The sequence below is a fragment of the Cebidichthys violaceus genome, unplaced genomic scaffold (genome assembly GCF_023349555.1).
Source record: "Cebidichthys violaceus isolate CVI_PGR_0920_01 unplaced genomic scaffold, fCebVio1.0.p SCAF_20, whole genome shotgun sequence".
Lineage (NCBI taxonomy): Eukaryota > Metazoa > Chordata > Actinopteri > Perciformes > Stichaeidae > Cebidichthys > Cebidichthys violaceus.
This window is the reverse complement of record NW_027176373.1, coordinates 610001-632573: the sequence shown is the minus strand read 5'-3', so window position 1 is coordinate 632573 and position 22573 is coordinate 610001. Positions and strand designations below refer to the sequence as shown.

Here is a 22573-nt window from a genome sequence, read left to right as displayed (position 1 = left end):
TAATGTTGTGGTTTAAAAGGTAGACCTGGATACAGAGATGAGGAACCGGAAAAGAAAAACAGGAGAGCGTCTGACAGAAAGATGAATGTTCAGATTACAAAACTACTTCTGATGGTACAGAAGCATGGACGGCAAATTCCACGTATTTTGTGTTTTATCCGACACTTTGTAGAATTTAAATGTTAAGTATTATCAGTTCAAATGTATGCAGGTATTAATATCTGGTCTTTTTTGTGGAGCAGAGGAAGAAAAGGAAGAATCCAAGCCGAGCAGGATTTCACTTTGAGGAACTCGAGACTTAGATTTTAGCTCATTATCAGTTAGAAAACAGACTTTTTGCTAAATATTGCAAGAAATTTAAACGCAAGATGATGAGTTTGATTTACAGATGCAATTTTATATTTGACTGTCTGTTTGCAATTGTGATTCCCACGTCTCATTTTGGGGTGTTGATCTTTTAACCACAACAATCAAAAAGGCAACACACAGCGCGTCTCTGGGTTGTTCCACAGAGCTACATCGTTGGGTTAGCCGGCTGTATATCTGGGTTTCAATTACATTTCCAGAGTCACAAAGCTGGCTCATCAAAACCTGCCAAACTACTGATCAGTGACATCACTGGAACAGCTGAGTCATCATTACTACAGGCTCCTGACAGGGACAACAATATTAGGTATAACAATATTAGGTATGTTTGAAAAGTATTGAAGAGCGATAGATCTGCATTATAGCATCAGAGCAATCATCAATATCCGATGTCTTTTGCCAATGTCAATACAATACTTAGCTTGTTTTCCCATTAATGTATTCATTCATTATTAATATAACATTAATATTAGGCCAATTTGAATTTGCCACATCATAGTTTATCCAGCATATAACCGACGTTAACAGCAGGCCATTGATTTACATTATTCAGTAAAAATGAGTGTTGGGCGAGGGTAAATTGTATTGTGTTCAAATAATGAATATAGTTGTTTAAAAGGAGATGTTTTCACAGCAATATAAAATATATAATCACAGAGGGAATTATGACATTTTTAACTTCCAAACAAAAAGCAATATACAAGCGGTAAGAGTGTATGTGTATGTATATGAGTGTATGTAAGCAAATAGGGTTTATTTTGTTTTTTTACCATCCCCCCCAGCGGGTCTTCCACCTCAAATACAGTCTAATGGTACCTCGTGTTGCTGCTGCAGTCTGTATGTTAATCAGACAGCATTACGTGTTGAAAGTGTTTCAGGTCTGACTTTGCCAGACTGTTACATCAAAGTGAACACGGCGTTTATTCAGACACGAGAATGTGGAATTGCAGATTAACGTGACGGGCTGCATGTCTGAAAGGGGCTCCATTTGTTGTTGCTGTTGCTGTTGTTGTTGTTGTTGTTGTTGTTTGTTACTGACCCACATGTCAATTGATTCTTACTGATTCTTTATCGATTTGGCAAAGAAGACAAACTTGTTAGTTCAGTTCCGTTGACTCATTTAAACAGAGCGTTTCTCTCCTTCCAGCGTTTGTCACTTGATCAAATGCGTTAACCCAAAGACTTCCCATCCCGGCATTACGATCATTTACTGTCAATATAAATACAATCTCATTAACGCTTCTTCAGCTCGCGACCTGAATCGACTAAATTTAGCCTTGCCGTGGGACGTAGACTCAATAAAACATACTACGAGTCTACTATAGCCCATGTGAGCAGCGTGACCCATTTAGTTTGAGTTAGACACAGTCAACAGTTAAATTAAAGGGGCGCTGCAAAACTATTTTACAATTTTGTGGAAACGGTTGAATAATGTCTTCTGTGGCTCTGCAGGAGCTTTAGTAAAAATCAGACCTGCTGTTTATCAGTCAGAGATGGTATCACGAATGATATCACGTTGCATTGTGGGAACTGCAGTATCCCCATGCAGCTGCTGGGGACTCAAATTTAGAATATCTCTGCCTCTGCTGCTTAAATGTTATCGTTTTAATGCAAGCTTTGTTTTTAGTGATGATGCAATAGAAAAAGATCTCTGGAGTAAGAGTTATAATAAACAAGCTGTCAGCAAAGCATTTGAAATATGATCACCCCGTAAAGCTGATATTGCTAATGCATAACAATAGCTTCCTATTATTCACCACCAGCAGATCCGAAGCGACATGAACATTCATTTGGAGCGTTTGTGTCCACCTGATGAATGAAGGTCCAACATTCTCTCTCTTTTAGCTCCGCTTTTGGTCTCCACCCAATTCTCTGTGGGTTCATTGACAAGAGCAACCCCCTCTTTGACATTATAGCGTCGTTGTTGTAAGAATACAGATTATAGCAGCTTTAAGCTCACATATGAGCAGGTAATCTCACCTCTGCGATGCACACAGGATCCTGCGGTCCACAGCGGATGAAGTAAAACTCCCCAAGCTTCCACACCTGGACGGGCCCGTCGGGTTGAGCTCTGCTGCCCACCGACTTATAGAAGGCGTAGCTGCCTCGCTGGCAGGAGGGGGCACCCAACCACTGACGGAGAGACAAGAGAGCACCGATGAGGAAGAGTTAGCGCCCCCCCCCCCCCCCCCCCCCCCCGGTGTGGTGTACCCAGGGGATTCAATAACATATTATTATTATTAGACTGATCATAGACCAGAATGGTACTCAGAGACAGAAATTATCATCTATAGTCGAGTGAGATCTCAGCGCAGCTTCCTGGTGAAGTAATATTAGACTGGAAAAAAAGGAAATAAGTTAGTGATGAGGAAATGAATATTCTTAACATGTAGAGCTGCAGGAGTACAAGAAATGCAAATCAAGCTACAGAGAGTCAAAGTTAAAGAGTTCAGTTACATGAAACTAAATCTTATTCCAAAAAAAAAAAAACATTCAGTTACGTTTCTCTGCACCAAATTTCATGGTAATGAATCAGATGTCAGACTGACTGAAATCTGCATCAGAACGTCAGTGCTGTTATGTAAGACCAATTTTTAAAAAAAAGGTATATTCTCTCTTATTGTTCTTTTAAATCAAAGGACTGTGGGTCGGATTCCAAACCCTCAACCTTGGTACATTCTCAATGTTATACAATTCAGCCTTTTCTACAATTTGACATACACAAGGGGGAATACAGCGGAGATGAAATCTATGAAATGAAACTTTAAATGCCTGTGTGCTACACGGCGTCTTCCCTACATGTTCTAGGGTGTGTTCAAGCCATAAATTCTGCAGAAACCTACTCTGGCATCAACACCTCTGACAATAAAGTTGCACCATCTTGCAGCGAGGCGGCATATTAGGATGTATAAACAGCAACTCAGAGCAGGATATTGTAATACAGTCTATTAAAAAAAACAACCTTGAGGGGAAATGTTAAAAATTAACTCCTCCGACTGACATATCTGTAACCCCTGATAGAGACTCAAATTCTGTCCAGATATCACTGAAGCTAACTGACTACCAGTGTTACTATCAATAATCCAAAACATGAGGGGGGGAAAAAAAAAAGCCTCAAAACTAAAGACATGTATAAACTCGTGTGAGCTTAATCATCTGTATGTCGCAATTGTTTTCCAGATAACATCTGTTCAACTCCTCAACATGAGAACAGAATAAAATATAAAGATAGCTAACTTCCTGTAATCAGCAGTTCCACTACAACACGGTGGTCACACCTCCTGTTAGACTGATCTGAGGCGCCTGCCCACCCTTGTGTATTTCATTTTTAACAATTAAAAAAGGGTTCAATTAATAGAAATAATTCAGCCTTTTAAACTTTTACTTTCAGCCAGATGCACAGTATGAAGGCCACATGATTCCCAGAAAGCAGTCACTCATCAGCTGTAGTTAATCATTCAGTATCTGCGATGGATTATAGAGGATCCGACGACATGTGTCGTTTCCTTTTTCTGTCAACCAACCCCAACAGGCCTTTGTGTAGAAATATATAGAGAATATAAAACTGGACATCAAACTACCTGTTTTCTGTTTTTTAAGCTATTAAACCTTGAAAGTAAGTATCGTACCAAGAATAACTATTAGTGAAATTGTACAAAGTTAGTTACACCTTCACCTAAATCATTCAAACATTACCAGCAGCTGTATATGAATGTTTTAACTGCCATCTTTGTCGTTATCATTTATTTATCATATTTTAATTATGTACGTCATAAAACTGTGTGTGTGTCCCTGTAAGACAAGAGTCCTCCTGCAAATGAGAGCAAGTATTCAGGGAGTAAACCCTGTATAAATAAAGGATTCAGCTAATGTGCAGGAATGACGCAAACTAACCACTTCCTGCAAGTGCTTCAAAGTAAAAGCCATAAACCCCTCCTCTTTGGTAGAAGGCTTTTACTTTGAAACAGCTACAGGAAGTGCTGAGTTTGCATCAACGGCACCAACTTTGCAACTACTGTCGTCTGCTTCTCGGTGCGTCACGGTGATGTTTCGGGCTCAGATTTAGGCAGATTAAAATGTCGTACATTGATGTTATTTATTCATAACCTATGACGTTTAAATAGGTAGGGCGGCTTCTATCGATTATTCTCAGAATTAGTTGATCTGTCGATAATGTATTTTTAATCTTTTTGTCAATAAAACACCAGAAAATACTGAGAAATGTTCCAAGAGTCCAAGGTGACGTCTTCAGGTTTCTTGCTTTGTCTGATCAACAGTCCACAACCGAAAGGATATTAAATTCATAGCAATACAAATGTTTGGTGTTCTCGCTTAATAAATGCTTTAAACAATTTAATAAATTACACTATCGCAGCTTAATACACTCTCAAAATACTAATTCAAATTGTCTTATTGTTTCAGCATCGGTTCCAGAGGTTGGCGTACTCTCCGGACTTATCTTAAATATCTCCTTTTAATTACAGGTTATAAAATCTCATTATCATATCACACCTGAAGAATGTCGATCAACAAAATCAACACCAAAGTAAAGCAACGGAGAGTTCAACGAACTTTAAACTTCATAAAGATGCTTTACTATGAAGTGTGTTTGTTTCTTCTTCCACTTTTACAAAACTGACAAAAATGACTAAAACCACCCCCCCCAAAAAAAAAAAAAAAAAAGAAGCTGACAACTGTAGTTGTTGTATCAAAGTATTTTCACAGATTCTGTAACGGTTAGTTAGTGGGAGTGTTCAGCTGTTGGGACTAAACCTCCATTGTTATTGTACCTCCATGTCATGTGGTTTAAATAAAGTGGCTGTTTAGGCGCTGTGTGTTATTTCATCATCAGAATAAACAAAAAGGGAAAAGCTCAGAGCTGTGAATTGTAAGAATTGAGCGGCATGCCGGTTTATAATGTGTTCTTTAACAAGCACCAAACAAAAACACCTTCATCACGCTTCACCTCAGCAGAGGCTTCAGTGTTGAATCCTAAATTGGGGCGAGGCGCCGTGAACATCACTCATCTCACAGTTTCCCCTCAGGGGAAAATTAATTATATTTCACTTTATGTATTTGGATAGAATAAAATACAACTAAGAGCTGAGAGACATTTTTTTTTTTGATCAACGTAATGTTAGATCAATAACTCCCGGAGTCTAAGTGGACGTCTTCAAATGCCTTGTTGGAAAATCAGTGCAAACGCCAAAGATGTTTCTAGGAATATAAAACCATTTTTATAATCAATTAATACATTTTTTTTAAAGCACAAAATACAAAAAAGGTTCCAGCTTCTCAACTTTGCATATTTCCTGTGTCTTTGTCTTCTGTGACAGTAAACTGAATATCGTTGGATTGTTAACTGTTGGTTGCATTACTGACACATCCACCATTTTGTCTTACAGAGGCAGAAAACATGTTCATTCATTAAATGTATTAATAAATCTGCTATACGCGACGCAAACGTTCAATTTCTAACTGTATAATGAACTAATAGAGAACATTATTCGCATATTAACGGATGATGAAGATAATGGTAGCCTGCAGCACTAAAATGTCAACGCTGCGCATGCCGGCATTAGAAGCAGGCTTATTGATTATTGATAAACTGTAAATAACCTGGAACAGGTTCTCCAGCAGTCACTCTGTGAAAGCAGGGTTTCCCCCTTATTGTCACCAAAATGGCAGATGTGCCCGTTTGGCTAAAATGAACGTCATGTGGAGTCCGTCTTTGTTTAATCCACAGCTCAGTTTACACTGAACCTCCTGCATGTTTACACTCCGTAAGAGGTGAGGAGCACTTGATCCGTCTTACCTCACGAGCAGATAATGCTCGCCGTTTGCGGGTGTTTACCCGGCTCCAACAATAAATCGAGCACACCTCGAGTGGCTCCATGCAGCTGAAAGCCAATAACGCTGCTGCTGCTGCTGTTGCTGTTGTTGCTGCTGTTGTTGCTGCTGGCTGAATAATCCTGCAGTTTTGATTTCACCGTTTTGTAAGAGGAAGTGTGAGGAGCCCCGGGTAGTTTGTGGAAAGGAGCTAAAACATAACACCAAACACACCTTCAAAAGAAATGGAGGCAGTTGGTCTTGATTCCAAAGCTGGTTTGAAACTGAGAGGTCCAACAGCACGTCATGACACTGGATACCTTTGTTTCAACTCATCAGCAGCAGAAAAGTCTTTCTCCTCATTGATAAGCTCTGGATCTGTCAGGGAGCTGCCATTTTGGATCCTTCGCTCAGCGGTGTGTTTATTCACATACATCAACAGGCCCGAGGGACTGGCAACGGGGCGCACTTGTCATAACACAGATTTAGTGCTTTTTTTCTTCTTCTTTTTTTTTTATAAATAATGCCATTAAAAGATGAAAACAATAACAGAGATTAAATAATAATAATAGCCCCCTTAGGGTTGAGTTGGCTTGTATATAACAGCAGGTTAGGTTTCTGTCAAAAGATTTTTACTCTCCAAATAAAAAGGTCACATCTGACGAAAGTTTCAAATCAGTGTTATTTTTCACTTTAGGTCAAGGTTGGAGTGTGATTTAGTAAAAACATGGCTTTTGTTTTTAGTAGAAACAGAACAAATAAAGACAGATAAGAACCAAACTATTTCTCAGAATAAAATATCTACCGATTGCCTCGTTTGATGATGAAGCTAGGAGTACAGTTCACGATCATAAAAGACAAACGCAGCAAATATTTGCATTTGAGAAGCTAGAACCAGATCATTTGGCATTTTTCCTTAAAAAAAAATTAAAAAAAATACTCCAGATACATTTTGTATATTTTCCTTCAGATCAGGCGGAACGTTACGATATCCAAACGCTCGTGAAGGACCGGCTGCTGGTAGATGGAGACAAAAGTTTAGTGAACCTAAATGAACACATTACCATTACTACAAGATAAGGCTCAGTCCATCTAGTCCGGGGATGCATGAATCTTTAAAATGCATACTTTCATTTAAAAAAAAAAAAAAAAAAAAAAAAGGTTCAGTAATTGAAGAAACGGTAAGAGTGTTTGTTGGGGGACTATTTTCAGCTGCGGATTAACACGCATGTGGTGCTAGTGAGCATTTAGGGCAACAGGACAGAGTGTGTGGCGATATAGTAGGCTTTAATACACAATAATGTAAGTAGATTCATTCAGTGGGTTTTTTTTTTTTTTGATGGATTTGGTGACAGTGAGAAACATTTAGAACGTCACCAGACTCATCCTCTAATGCAATGTGAGGATGATCAGATATTAAACATTTCTCAGGCCTCCTTTCTTTATGAAAATGTCAAAGTGGATTTAAGATGATCAAATCAGACAGGAGCAGACGCTCTGGTTCATGTACCGCACAGCAGACGTGGCGCTCCAGCTTTTACCGGGACGGACAAGAAGACATCGCAGCCACGAAAACACTGCCGTTTGTTCCCGATACCGACTCCATGGAGCGGCCTCTGTAATCCCCTGTTTGGAGTTAGAGGCGAGAAAAGACTGAATTACGGCCGCTTTACATGAAACGTAATATGCGAGCCCACAGCTGCGACACTCGAGCTGCAAAATGACCCGAAATATCAAAGAAATATTTCTCGGTGACAAGCTGGAACGAGGCAGTAGTTATCGTGCGTCTTGTTTTAGGCTGCAACCACCGATTATGTTCACTTACTGAATGATCGGCTGATTAATCGGTTGACTTTTCGCTTCCTAAAGCTCAAGATGGCGGCATTGATTCGTCGATTAATTTACGAGTAGATCGAATGGAATATTAATTTCCAAATATTTTAATAATTGATTTGTCCGTGACGTCATTTTTTTTTTTTTTAGGCAAAAACGCCCAAACTTTGCTGGTTCTTGCTTCTCAAATGTGAATATTTGCTTTTCTGTCTTCTATGAGAGTAAACTCTTTATATATCATTAGGGTTTGGACAAAACAAGACATTAAATAACGTCATCTTTGATCACTTAGTCGAGAAAAATGTCTCCAAAATGTCCATCTTAAGTCCCCAAATGTCTTGTTCTGTCCAAACATCTAAAAACCCAAAGATTTTCATCTTACGATGATATAAAACAGAGAAAAACAGCAAATTCTCACACTTGAGAAGCTCTAACCAGAGAATAACTGGAGTTTTATCCTCAAATTGATCATCCAAACAGTTCCCTCCCACGAATGTATTAATGCATGAATTGCTGCAGCTCTAATGTGTGAATGAAGCACGGCTGAACAGTTTTACATGTGTGACAGATTTCTGCCATTAAGTGAATTAACGCAGGCAGAGGTCACATTCACCGTATCTACACGGTGTAGAAGGCCCGGCACGGCGCATGAGCTCCGGCTGTGCAGCTGCTCTTCATTTACTGTAACAGACGGGACGGGAAGATTCACTGAAGAAATGCAACAAACTGGACTCCAAAAAAAACAAAAAAAAACAGCCAGTCATCGAGCTCCCCGGCCTCGCTGCCTAAATGCAGAATCTTCTCAAACTCTCACTCCTGTGTTGATCATCCACAACCCCCCCCCCCCCCCCCCCCCCCCCCCCCCACACACACACACACACACACACACACACCCCCACCACACACCCTCCCCCACCCAATACTCATACCCCACCACAGGCACAGCCTCCTCCCCCACCCGCTGGAGCTCTGCAGACCAGCTGCAGCAGGCCCAGGATCAATTTTTAGAAAGATACCGAATAAATGTCACAGCAGAAAATATACATAAGCCATACACAGGGACATTAATACCCCCCCCCCCAATTCTGCAATATAGATATATTTAAAAAACCCGTCAGCACATAACATAACGCGGTCATGATGTTTGAGTTCGTCACTGTAGAGTATTACAAACACTTTAAAAAAGGCCCTGAGGGAAAACTGTAGGATACCAAACAAGCTCACTGTTACTTGGAGACTTTCTTAGTCTCTATATAAAGTTTGTTTTTAAATACCTGAAGAGAGACTACGACTGCAACAGACACGGTCACCACGTTGAACTTTGACCCTGTAACCTGCGATATGAAGGGAAACCAAAAGAACCACGGGAAGGTAAAAATAAAACGATTCTAATGATGCAACAAGAGCGCGTTAGACATCACTGCAGGCCTTCGTAGACACAACACAAAGCCCATACAGCAAGCTTATAGGACGACGGCGGAAGATAAAGTCACCGCACACACTGCCAGTGTCTCTGAGAACATCGTTAAGACACGATAGGGTTAAATAAGTCTTAAATATTCTCTGTAAACCCAGCGCTGAGTCTCACAGGCACATTTCAAGTCCATATAAAGATATTAACGATGTGCAATTTAATGATACATGAGTGACTAAATAAAATTAAAAAAAGACAATATAAAGCACTAAAAATTCAATATTGAGTCATGGATACAAAATGCTTTTTAATGTACAAATATGAACATTAAGTTTGATAATAAAAAGCCCCGCTGAGTACCCTAGAGGCCGCTCTCGCTGTCGCTAGGTAGGATATGGCCGCAGTAAACTCACCATCGACGCATCCAGAGGACTCGTGTTGTTTTTTTCCATATTTATTTGTATAATGTAAATAAACATGCATGACCATGAACACAATCATAACATCAAATAAGAGTTACAATAAGTCAAAAACACCAATGTGACCGGAGGACCCATTGAAATGACCACCTGTGGGTCCTGCAGGCGTCACTGTGAATACATTAAGATAGAAGTCTCTGTTATTATGTTGTTATTACATTATTCATGTTTTTAAGGATTTCTGTACTGGAAGCGACACATGAGCTAGTATAACCAAGTAAGGCTAAACAGTGTCATTATCAATAACGGCATCATTTTTTACATTAGTATACGACTTAAGAAGGAGAAATAATAAAACAAAAGTAAGACAAAATCTATAGACTCAATATGATCCACTATGGGAATATTGTAGCCATGTATTCGAGGAATATTATCGTAATAAAAGGCATTTTATTATGACACAAGGGACAATATAATACGAGACACAACAGAGTACTATCGACAGTACTAGCCTCTGGAGGAGTATCGCAGGATTATTTGAAGGAATAACATTAAGAAAAAAGGTAGAATCATGATTATAGCGCCACATGTAGAATATTAGCCCTTATTAGTATTTAATAGATATTTTAAGGAATATTATAGTAATACGCTAGTAGGATTCATACTCCATTAAGTCGTCCACTGACTCCTGTGAGCCTCTGGAGAGAATTGCACACACACTTGATACTATTTGAGGAGGAACATAATCAAGTAGGAATTAGATGGACAAGGTGTTCGACATTAGAGGAACAATAAAAAAGGAACATTAAACCGTTTTCCTGGACAAAGAAGAGGAACGAGTGGAAAAAAATGAGATGATATCACTACATACACAATATATAAGCCACGAGAGGCAAACTATAGATATACTGAAGGTCCTAAGAACACCGTGAAGACAGATAAAGCCTCCGCTGATTGCTGGGAGCCACTATGAAGAGGATACAACGCAATTGTGATGGGAAGATAATGATAAAGATCAAGAGACTGTTGAGAACTATAGACTCAATAATACTCCATAAATGAGTATTGTATGAATTTCAAACCACTCATCGACAGACTACTCTAAAGCCAGGAATTCCTTTTCAGGATTATTTTACTCAATGCGACACGTAAGAGAGTATAATGATGTATTACTAGGAGAATAGTGAGTACTGTTGGAGAAATATTAGAGGAATAGTAAACAGCTACTTATAAGAATTTCAGTAGCAACAAGAAAAGGAAAGAATAAAATACAGTAGCAGTCACAGTAGGACTATATATATATATATATATATATATATATATATATATATATATATATATATATACTCCATCATGGTCATAACTTTGAAAAATGGATACCATAAAGACAGATAAAGTCTCTTCGGATAAGTGGGAACCCCTCCCAGTAAGTACTATTTATGTACTATTATACTTCATATAACATGGGAATTGGAAAAATAAAGGATAAGAGACTATTGAGTACTACAGACAAAGTATTATCCATAGAAGAACACTAAACAGGACAAAGAAGAAGAATTTCAATCACTATAGAGACACAATATTGGCCACTAATGTCAGATTAAGGATACAGAATATATATAAAAGTATTACTTCAAGATAGAGAATATCAGTCAGTCCAGAACATGATTAAGCTGGTGGTTATATTCTCGACTAGGCCGATAATACCGTTCATAAAATCTCAATTCAACATATTCAAATGTCCTTGTTTTGAATGATTGAGTCCAAAACACAAAACTATTTAATTTACTACCATAGACTGAGATAACCAGCAAATATCAATATTTGAGAAGCTGGAACCAGAGAATTTGGGGCATTTTTGCTGAACAAATGATTGACAAGAATCAATGCAGATGTATTTCCTGTCCATGAACTGATGAATCCATAGCTTGAGGTCTAGTTATTATGTGTAGGTATATGAGCAGGACAAACGAGGAGATAAGACTACAATAAATTCATATTAATCAACAATTTAGCTCATATTTGTGAAGCTGGAAGCAGAGAATTTGGGCATTTTTGCTTAAAAAAAACCCAATTAATGGATCAAATTGTTGCAGATGTATTATTACTGTTAATCAACTAATCCATGAATTGCTTTGAGCACTAGTTATAGTACTGTTAAATATATATATGTATATGTAAACACAGACATGTACACCCTATAGATAGAGATATAGAAGCAGGAAAAACACAAAGTGAGATCAAAGACTAGCTATGAAAGATTAGCTTTGCAGACAGTTTCAGCCCCAGAATGAATATTAAACATGTGTTTAACTTAAAATTATAGTGAGACTATATGATAAGTACTACCATCAAGTGAGTATACCGTATCATAAACATACCATTATGTACTATAGGAGTGTTATATGATTCTTTTCTTTTGTGGCCCAGCTGACACAGTGCTCCAGCCTAGTGGTGGAAACGAGGCAGGGCTGAGCAGGCAGGAAAATAAAAAGCCACATAATATAATATAAGCACTGAGAGGCAGTCCTCTGTCTAAAATGTACACACACGTACACACACACACGTACACACACTCACACACACACACACACACACACACACACACTCACACACAGGAATTTAAGATGGAAACCCTTAATCTGCGCCCTGCACACGTCAGTTCTCGTGATATTTCTGTAATAATGCAGTGAGATATTTTTTTAAACAGTTTTCAGTACGGGAAGGAAGAGAGAGAGAGAGGGGGGGTGGCTATGACGAATATTAATAATAATAAAATGTCTCCTGCTTTAGTAAATAAATAAATAAAATCTCAACAACACACTACTGACCTTGGGTATATCCTGTTATTCAAAAAAAAAACTCACAAGTTCACCACAGGAAGAAAAAAAAAAAACTCTCAATACTGCAATAAATGAATATTTAAAAAAGCAAGAGATATTATAAAAAAAATATACACAACCACCGCTGGAATATCAAATATACCCTCCACGCCACACATGAAGGATTCCTGTCAAAATAAAAGCCTTAGTTCGTTTTTTATTTCGACTAAAAACACCACATTGCTCAAGCTGTGTGTCCTCTGGATGTTTCCTGGGGTTTTTTTAGGCAGCACTAATCTTCGCTATTTCAAGTACAGAAACTCCTCGTTTCCCTCTTCACTGACACACAATATTAACATTCCTCCTTAAACTGGTGGTAATTACACTGGAGACAAAATGTCGGGAGGGATTTGATAATAATATCAATATGCTTCCTATTATAACCAACATTGCTTGCTGCTGCTCCACCTAGTCCCTGTCGAGAACATTTTTTTTTTTCAATCTTTAATATCACACCTCGGTATGGAAATATTTTTTTTAAGACTCAAAACGTTCAAAAATGAAAAAATGTCGACGCATAGCTTAAAAGTTTCCTGATATTTTCAGGCACGCAAAACGGCCAGAAAATTAAATGTTATTTCGCTAATGTGTCGTTAGTGTGAGTGGGGGTTGGTAACGTAGAAAGACTGTCGACACGACACACAAAGAAATTAATCATTAACACCGAGAAAATATCAGAAATATTACACCGGAATTTAACGACTGGCTCTCCGATATAAAAACGAGGCGACCGCTCGGTGTCACACACGGTCGTTTCCCCGTAAAAACACAGATATCAGCGGTTCATTTTGCTACATCTGGAGGAAGAAGAAAAAAAAAAAAAAGTTGCGCCTGGTTGAATAAAGTTGTAATTGCAAGTCAGACCAACTCTCGGGTTTGGTTGATATGGGAAAACAATCAATACGACATGGTCAAACTAAATGAAATAAAACACGATATCGGACGTGCATGCACAGCGACACACGGTGAGAATATTCCCCGTGTCGTCAGGTTAAGAAAATCCGCCGGGTGTATGTGAGGAAAAATCGACATTTATTTGTAAATTATATCGGCTTTACCTGTATTGCATTGTGCTCCATTGCAGTCCTGCATTCCCTCTTCTGAGGCCCCTCTCCGGTTACACCGCCGGGACTCGCCGTCACACAAACAAACGCACCAGAAAGAAGAAGGAAAAAAAAAAAAAAAAAAAAAGCCTTTTTTTTTGTGTTATTTTTTGTGTGTGTGTGTGGAAATGGGACAGGATCTAGGTGTGGCCAAAGTTTGCCACAGAGTACATTACAACTTAATGTTAAAGTCACAGGGAAACGGCAGTTGAAGCATCTTTAGCAGTGTGACGTATTTCCGCGTGACGCGGCACACGTGGGCGGGGTTTAGATTGAGCGAGAGGGGTTTTAAATCAAATCCGACGCAAAATATCATTATAATTGCGACAGAAGAGACGGTAATTTGTCGTGTAGAGTGTATAGTAACCACGGAGAGACGTGCATCTGATTTATGGAATAAATATTATATTTTTATTAACAGCCACATGAAATGAAAATTGTTTTCCTCACTAAGATGTGGAGGAGAAGTACATAGTGAGATGCATATAAAAGACAAGTAAAGATAGATAAAATACAAGTACCTCAAATCTGTACTTACGTTTATGATGTTACCTGTTACAATGAGGGCTACGTCGCTGTTTATTGACAACATTTCAACTTCATAACTGCTAATTTACAGGTAAAAATAACTAACTTCTTGGTATTCACAAAATACGTCAAACAATCAGCACTATCCACTTTTCAAACATATACAGTGTATACTGAGATAACCAGAAAATGTTCACAATTGAGAAGCTGGAACCAGAAGTTGTTTTTGCTTCAAGAATGACTAATTAAAAGTCAAAATGTACCAGATGCATTCTGTCAATCTACTAATCAATTAAATCCTTTGAGCTCAAATAAAAGGCAGTTGCCAAGGAGAAGAAGCCAGTCACACAACGCTTCCTTGTTGCTTAATTCAACCAAAGTTTAACCCAAAAATGAAACGTTTTCTGATTCATGCTTCAGATTTTAAAATAGATTTTCTCAACAGGCTTATCTGCCCCCCGGCTGTTCGCTCCGCCCATGACAGAGTTTTAAGATCACTGATTGGATGTTTCTTGCCAAAAAGAACCATGGGAGTTGTAGTTAACATCTTCCTCTTAATTGTCACGTGCACACATTACTAATTTTTTTATCAAAGAACCAGACATGTTCTGACGCAATTGTTAATATTTTTGGACGGACTGGGAGAGTTTGAAGAGCTCCAACTGTGGGTCAGGAAAAATGAATCTGACTTTTACTCCTGAAACGATAATAATTCCTCCAATTTCACAACTCTATTGTTATCTCAAACACACACTTATCCTCACACAAACACACACACACACACACACACACACACACACACACACACACACACACTTCCAGACCTATTGCACAAGCAGCTAACGGTAAAGTGCCATTTTTTAAAATGGGCAGTGTTAGCAAGGGCCCCAAACAACATGTCATTGGATACATCTAATAAATGTTATATATGTATTATTATTATTATTATTATTATTATCTGAGGCTTGTGCAGCACAGCATGGGTTAAAATACTGTAGAGAAAGACGTCAGCATGTAATGACAGCATCCAAACACTGGGTCTCTTTTAAAGCTGTCAGATTCACATACAGTTATTGTTAAACACTAATGAAACAGAGTATATGCACAACATATCTCTATAAGTGTATGACTGGGATTAAGATTATTATATTCAAATAGTAAAAGTCCCTGTGGGAATATAAAGCTTGAATATTCATTAACATTAATAATCAGACCTGTAACAATGACAACAAATGGCTTAAATGCATTAAAAGATGAGGCTGTAATGTTTGCTATTTGAAGTGATGGGAGAAGTATTTAGATATTTTACTGAAGTAGAAGTACAAATACTTTACCACAAGTAATTCTTTTGAGAAATATTGAATCATTTTACCTCTTTGGGCCTCAAACAGTTATTTAAATGAAACCATGTGAGAAGTTTACGGTGAAGTGTCTCTTTAGTGGAACAACTCGTCATCGGAAATCATCATAATTACTGCATAAATATAAAAAGTATTAATATAAGTACCTGAAGTACAGTATTTCAGTGAAGTTACTTTCCACCACTGAACATGTATAAAGCATTCTAATGTGGCGGTAAATATAGTTTGACACTATCAGGCCTCTCTTAAAGTGAGTTAATCTGATAATGGAAAATCCCACTTCTATTGAACAGATGCTCACAATTCATAGAAATCTTCTCTTCAAAGATCCGGTAAGAAAAAAGCAGATATATTATCATATTATGTGAATATTTTGACTGATGCTTTAAAGGCGCAGTATACGAGATTCACAGCATTATTAAATACATAAAGAAAGCAAACAGCTATTCGCTCAAACGGCCCATCCTCCGGTTCCCCCTCAGGTAAACACTGTTAGCATTGTTAGCTTCGAGCTGCAGGCTCAGCTGTGGCCATGTTGAGAGCCATTTAGAGGCAATAGAAATGCTCAGAATCTCGTGTTTAGCACCTTTAACGCAGAAGTATTGTAATGTTACAGATGGTGGAGGTGGAGCTCTTTTACATGTTCTGTCTGCACAGGTTTCCTCCCTAAAGTTTGGACACTTGAACTTCTTTTAGGGTTAAAATATCAGAATTCTGCTCCCTACACACCACAGTAGGGAAATTATCTAAATATAAAAATACATATATGATCAGTGTACACACACAAACTGTTAAACCAAGCCTTCATGATGTAAATATTGGAAGTGAAATAAGAGAGCAGCCTCTTTAGCTGACGTGATGAACAGCCAGGTCGGCTGATTTCGTAGAGAAACGTGATCACACTCTCAGGGACTCATGCAGGCCTATCCTGGAGTGAGCATATCAAAACCGCTGTTGCTGGTTGTCGCCAGCAGGGGGAGGAAGCACGTGTCTGATTCAAACCCCCCTCCCCTCCCTCCATGAGGCTGCAGCATGACATTCATGTAGTGGCAGGCCTCACATAAAACGCTCACATCAGGCTTTGTGCTCACGAAAATGAGCTGTAATTATTGCCGTCTCAAGCTCACTCTGCTCTGCTTTGTTTTACGGATTACGTTTGTTTATGATTGTGTTTAATCTGAAGGTCAAAATCAACAGAGGCTCCTGGGAAGCAAAAAGGAGTGAGCTGTTATTAAAGTAGATGTCATGCTTCCCCTCACACTCTCTATGAAATACGTAGTTAACAAAATGGGACTTTTTATCTTTTCAGGTTGATTTTCAGTGGAGGGAGAAGTATTCAGGACATTTATACGAAGTAGCAAATGTAAATACCACAGGCTATGGTAAATACTCAAGTAAAGTAAAAGTACTTAAGTACGGTACTTGAGTAAATATACTTAGTTACTTTCCATCCCTGTCATTTCTATGGTAAATACTCAAGTAAAGTAAAAGTACTTACGTTCGGTACTTAAGTAAATGTTAGTTGCCTTCTATTTTCTTTGTGGAGTTTACTACTTTAACATGTAAAAAGTATGAATACCACTTTGAAAATACTGCAAAATCCTGCATTCAAGTACATATTGTGCTGTCAAATGTGTCTCTATCAGTGTTTCACAATTATATTGTATATATATATGTATATATGTATATATATATATATATATATATATATATATATGTATATATAAAATTATAATTATATATATATAATTATAATTATATATATGGACATATTATAAATAATTATATATATATATAATTGTATATATATATATATAATTATAATTATTAGAATTATATAATTATAATGTTTCTGGATCAATATTACTGCTACTACTACTACTGCTAATGTGTATGTTGAATTTTCATTTATATACTGTTGGCTCGTTTAATCTACAGCAATGCATCGTAATGTCTCTGTCCTGTGAGAACCATGGATGTCTAAAGAGAAAAACAGACCTGTTTTCAACTTTGTGACGATGCATTTTCCGGCTGATCCAGGATGCTTTTTAAATGGTTTATTTAACTTAAGAAGTCAGAGGATTTCCTCAACACTTAGAACACTTCATGCTTCAGTTTATCACAAACATTCAACATCAACACATCTGGAGATACGTGGTTTCCACTGGACAGGAAGGGGATGAACAAAATGATCTGAAAAGTAACTAAAGCTGCAGACAAATGGAGTAAAAAGTACAATATTTACCTCTGAGATGAAGTGGAGTAGAAGTAAAAAGTTGCTTAAAATGAATAACCGCTAGTAAAGTACATGGAACACACCAATTGTATACACGGTACAGTACCTTTTCCACCACTGGAATTACATTTATATATACTAATTTGGACAAAACACTTGAAGTTGACGAGACACAAACTTGTACACACTGCATTACAGGGTTTGTGTGCATGAATAAATCCTACGCCACAGTGCTGCAGTACTGAGACGAGCAGCTGGAGTGACCCTTTGCTTTCATTCCCATATCGGCGCCCGTGTGGCAGGAACACGCTGCAGCAGCAGCACATCAGGCTGCAGCAGCATTTTGTCCACTGCATGTCAGCGAGAACTGCAGCAACACAGTTGTGGAGGCTTCACTGCTGATTAAATGAGATATTCTGCAGTGAAGCCTACCGATGACATTGTTCCCAAGAAATGAAATAGCACAGTGAAACACCTTAGATGTTATGAAATGCCAGTTCTTAAGTTTAATATTAGATCAATATTAATGGACTCGCTTCTTGTCCCTTTACATATTCTACCAGGAGTTAGTGATGAAAATGGATTCCGAGCCTATTTATTTAATCATGCTTGCTCTGTATTTGATAATGCAGTTGCTGGTGGGACAGGCCATAACAAAGTGGACTTAGAAATCTGGACTGGGAAGTCTTAATCTACTAATTGGGCTTCATAATGATATTTGTCTGTCAACAGTGCAATACATCTCGTTCACTTAGAAATTATAATATCATTAATTTTGCAAAATGTACTGCAATTTACAATTTTGCAATTTTAGTTAGTTAGTACTTGTGTTTAACATTTGTTTTTGCAGTGTTATGTGTGTGGTTTGTTCATGTACTGCTGCTGTGAGACATGCGGATATCCCCCCCAAGGATGGAAGTATAAGTATAAGTAATGAAGTACGTATGTAATTATTAATGGAGAAAGTAATGAAGTAAGTAAGTAAAGAGGTAAGTAAATAAGTAATAAAGTAAGTAAAGAACACATAATAATACAGTAAGTTTAGCATATGACTTTTCTGGACATGTTATCCATCCTTCTATTCATCCGTCCATCTTGAGAACGTTTTGAGGAACATTCATGTACCACACTTCGGTTCAGTGAAAACCGACTTTATCAATATGAATCTTAATCGTCCTGCGCAAGAACAAACAAACAAAGTAATGCCAGCAGTAGAAGACCGTTCAGTTTTTGGCATTTATTTCCTGGTAGTGACGTTGAGAGGTGAGTGTTGTGGACAGAGATCTGTCACCACAGATAGTTTGCCGCCACAGCACGACACGCAAGGAAATGTACAGAAAACAACATTTCCTTTTGATTCCCCTTTTTGAACTTGTCTGTTACTGCTTATCAGCAATCACCCGACTGAACACCGACGCTGACGTATAAGGGCATTCAGCTGCAGTTCAGCTAACAGCCACTGGAAGGCAACACCATCTCTGGCTGTATTCAGTTTCTTGGAAAATCATCTTATTCCCTCAACAAACACATTGTCAATCATTGTTCTCCAAATGAATTCAAAGTCTTAACAGCAAATTAAACACAAACGTACTAATAACAAGATAAAGCATTAAAGCTGCAGAACAGGCTTGAAACAAGGACATTGATTGGCTGTAAACAATGGCGTGGACACCATTAACTCTGCCATCACTTTCGCTGTAGTTTGCACTGTTAGCGCTGTTATCGCCAATTAGCTACGAGCTGCCGCCGTGTTGACAGCCGTGGAGAGCCAATTGAAATGCTCCCAATCTCAGATCGTGCACCTTTAAAACCATCCATCAGTATCAGTCAGACAAACAAGTCGTAGTGGTATCAGTCAGACAAACAAGTCGTAGTGCGAAAATATTCCTTTATTTCACCTTTCAAACAAAAACAACAGTGAGATTTTTTAGCAGCTTGAGAAAACCTATATATATATATATATATATATATATATATATATATATAGATGAGAAACTGTAATTAAAGCTGCAGTGTTGCAGCAACACCTGCTGTGACTTGAGCTACACAAAAAAAGTTGCCCTGTGTATCACTGCAACAGGAAGCTGGACGGAGCTGCTGTGACTTCTTAAAGCAAAAGAAAAGAGTAGCAATGGAACGTAACAGTCACATGACAGCCACCATGAGGCTTGCTTTGTTCACTACAGTGCAGAAAACAAAACCACCGATTGGACGTAACAGCGCTAAAAAGCTTTGCATTGTGCCGACAGCAAAAAGCGGCTTCGTCTTCTCTCAAAATACAAGAACGTTGGTCTGATGCAGCAATATATTATTGATAATATTGGCCCGTTAGGAAACCATCTTTCTTTTCTTTCTTTAAAAAAAGTGCAAATTCCTCAAAGTGCAAACCCAAGAAAAACAATAACACATTTCCACTTACCTATAAAATTTATAATTCTTTGCATACACACATATTTTCTGTATGTACTCTGTCATCTCAGCCGCTTAAACAAGTTGAAAACTAACTGTGAAAAAGAGACTTTCGGTTGTGAGAACCTATATCTGCCTTCTAGAAGTATGTAAAACGGATTTTGAGATTATTTGATGTGTTGATTATTGTATTGATAATTTCCTTTTTTTCCCCCCTCTTTGGCTTAAAGGTGCACTGTGGAGTTTTCTAACAAACATGTTGAATGCATTTCCTTCCTCGTGAAAACATTTGTAATGTATTTCACATCCTGCATCGTTTACATCAATGTTTACTGCTTTTCTTTTCCCCTTGTCGTTGCTGAGCACCACGGCAATAGAAGAGGAGTAGAACGGACATGAACAAAACGGAAAGAAGTGAAAAAAGTTTGACTCGCTGATGTGCAGAAACTAAACTTACTGATGTATAATGTATAACGTTAACAACTTGGTAAGATGAGATATGAATACTGGCTTTTAACAGAAAAAATAATTGGGCACCATCTGTATCCCCCCTCTCTATTGGCCTTCCTCCTCCTCCTCCTCTTCGTCGTCGACCTCGCCGTCGCTCTCCTCCAACAGGCGGGATTGGTGAGCCAGCCGCTGCGCCACGGCCGTTACCATGGCAGCGCCCTTCCCGCTGCCGTCCTCCGAGACGAGGAAGGTGATGTCACATTCGGGGGCGAGGAGGCGCACCGTCGCCCGGAGCTCCTCGCTGAAACTATGGGAGGGGGGGTGAGGAGAGGAGAGGAGGAGGGGAGGAGAGGAGGGAGATTGAATGGGAAGACAAGAGACAATATTCAGTGCACAAAGAAAGGAGAAAATAAAATATGTTTAACAAGTAGAATATATTGGACACTGTCGTGAGAAAGTGTCTTCTGTGAAAATGATGCTGTGAAGATGTGATGAAGGAGTGAATGGGACTTTTAAACAGTGAGATGCTTTGATTTGTGTCATTTTCGCAACTGCTCACACACATAAATATGACTCCATAACTCCACAAAACTGATCCTCCTCCTGGTTCATTTGCTCGGTGGATGTTTTCCTCTCATCACCAACTCAATGATAGTTAAACTTTTTTGGAAAACCCCCAAAATAATAAAAACATATGGAAGAATTTTTGAACTTTTACATTTTTCTTGACGTTTCATTTTCCTAGCGTCTGTATTTTTCTCATAGTGCTTCTTACTTGGGGTGTTTTCTGAAGACCGTCCCGTCCACCCCTACGGTGGTCTTTAGATGGTCCAGCCGGCGGTTGACCCGGATACGGTTGGCGAGGGTTGCCAGGGCAGCGCCGCACAGACGAGCCGAGCGCGAGGAGACGGCGTCGCAAACCAGACGCACCACGCGGGAGTCGACCAAATCCCAGTTCAATCCCAACTTGGTCAGAATATTCTGCGTGTTTTCCAGACCGTCGTCCTGCCTGAACCACAGACACAGACAGGAAGTAAAGACGCACTGATTAGTGTTCAACTTTTGCCGTCTGTTGTCGTGTAAAATGTTCTGAAATTGGAGTAAAACGTCTTTAATATTCTGTCTCTAATAAAAGCCTGGTTGTTTCTTAAAGTGAGGTAAATAAATCTCAAGAATTATTAAAAACAAAAAGACTGAATATTCCTTTAAAGAAAGAACTTAATTACATTTTCAGAGCCAGATCAGAAGGTTTATGACTCCAGATGAATAAGACAATGCGGATGATTGGATTAAGTAGATTTATCGGAACACTCACTCCTCAATCTCAGAGATGAACTTTGTCTCAAATGCCTCCGGGGTCAGCAGCGCCTCCGATGTCTGTCCCTTAAACAGCAGCTTGTCCTCCGTCAGCCTCACCAGCAGAAGCCTAACGATTTCTCCCAAATACATGCCGCTGATCATCTTCTCAAAGCTTCAGAGGAAAACAAGCACAGACAGAGGCAAAATCAGTGTTCAGAATATACAGAAAAAACACATCAAATTAAAAAAAAGGAAAAATTTGATTTCAAACAGCATGCTCTTTTGTGTTTTCTCCCCGTTTCTCTCTTGATTTGTTGATTTTGTAGTTCAAAACCCAAAGATTTTCAATTTAGAGAAAAAGCAGTGAATCATCACTCATGCGAGAAGCTGGAATCAGACAATTATTTGGCATCTGTTCTTGACGAATAACGGCTGATGTATTTT

At 38.6% G+C, this 22573-nt stretch overlaps 2 protein-coding genes across 2 annotated transcripts in view; both read right to left on the bottom strand.

Moving 5' to 3' along the window:
* zgc:77151 (uncharacterized protein LOC337153 homolog) overlaps window positions 1–13882 on the bottom strand; it is a 33471-nt gene extending 19589 nt beyond the window's left edge. Inside the window, exons 1-2 of the mRNA XM_068716661.1 lie at window positions 13802–13882; window positions 2347–2499 (exon numbers count right to left, since the gene is read on the bottom strand). Of these exons, the coding sequence (XP_068572762.1) occupies window positions 2347–2499; window positions 13802–13822 (174 nt within the window). The 5' untranslated portion in view covers window positions 13823–13882. The remainder of the gene's footprint in view (window positions 1–2346; window positions 2500–13801) is intronic.
* Window positions 13883–19875: 5993 nt separating this feature from the next.
* The window catches only part of gck (glucokinase (hexokinase 4)), a 15550-nt gene continuing 12852 nt past the window's right edge, over window positions 19876–22573 (bottom strand). The window contains exons 10-12 of the mRNA XM_068716660.1: window positions 22146–22301; window positions 21606–21839; window positions 19876–21137 (exon numbers count right to left, since the gene is read on the bottom strand). Of these exons, the coding sequence (XP_068572761.1) occupies window positions 20936–21137; window positions 21606–21839; window positions 22146–22301 (592 nt within the window). The 3' untranslated portion in view covers window positions 19876–20935. The remainder of the gene's footprint in view (window positions 21138–21605; window positions 21840–22145; window positions 22302–22573) is intronic.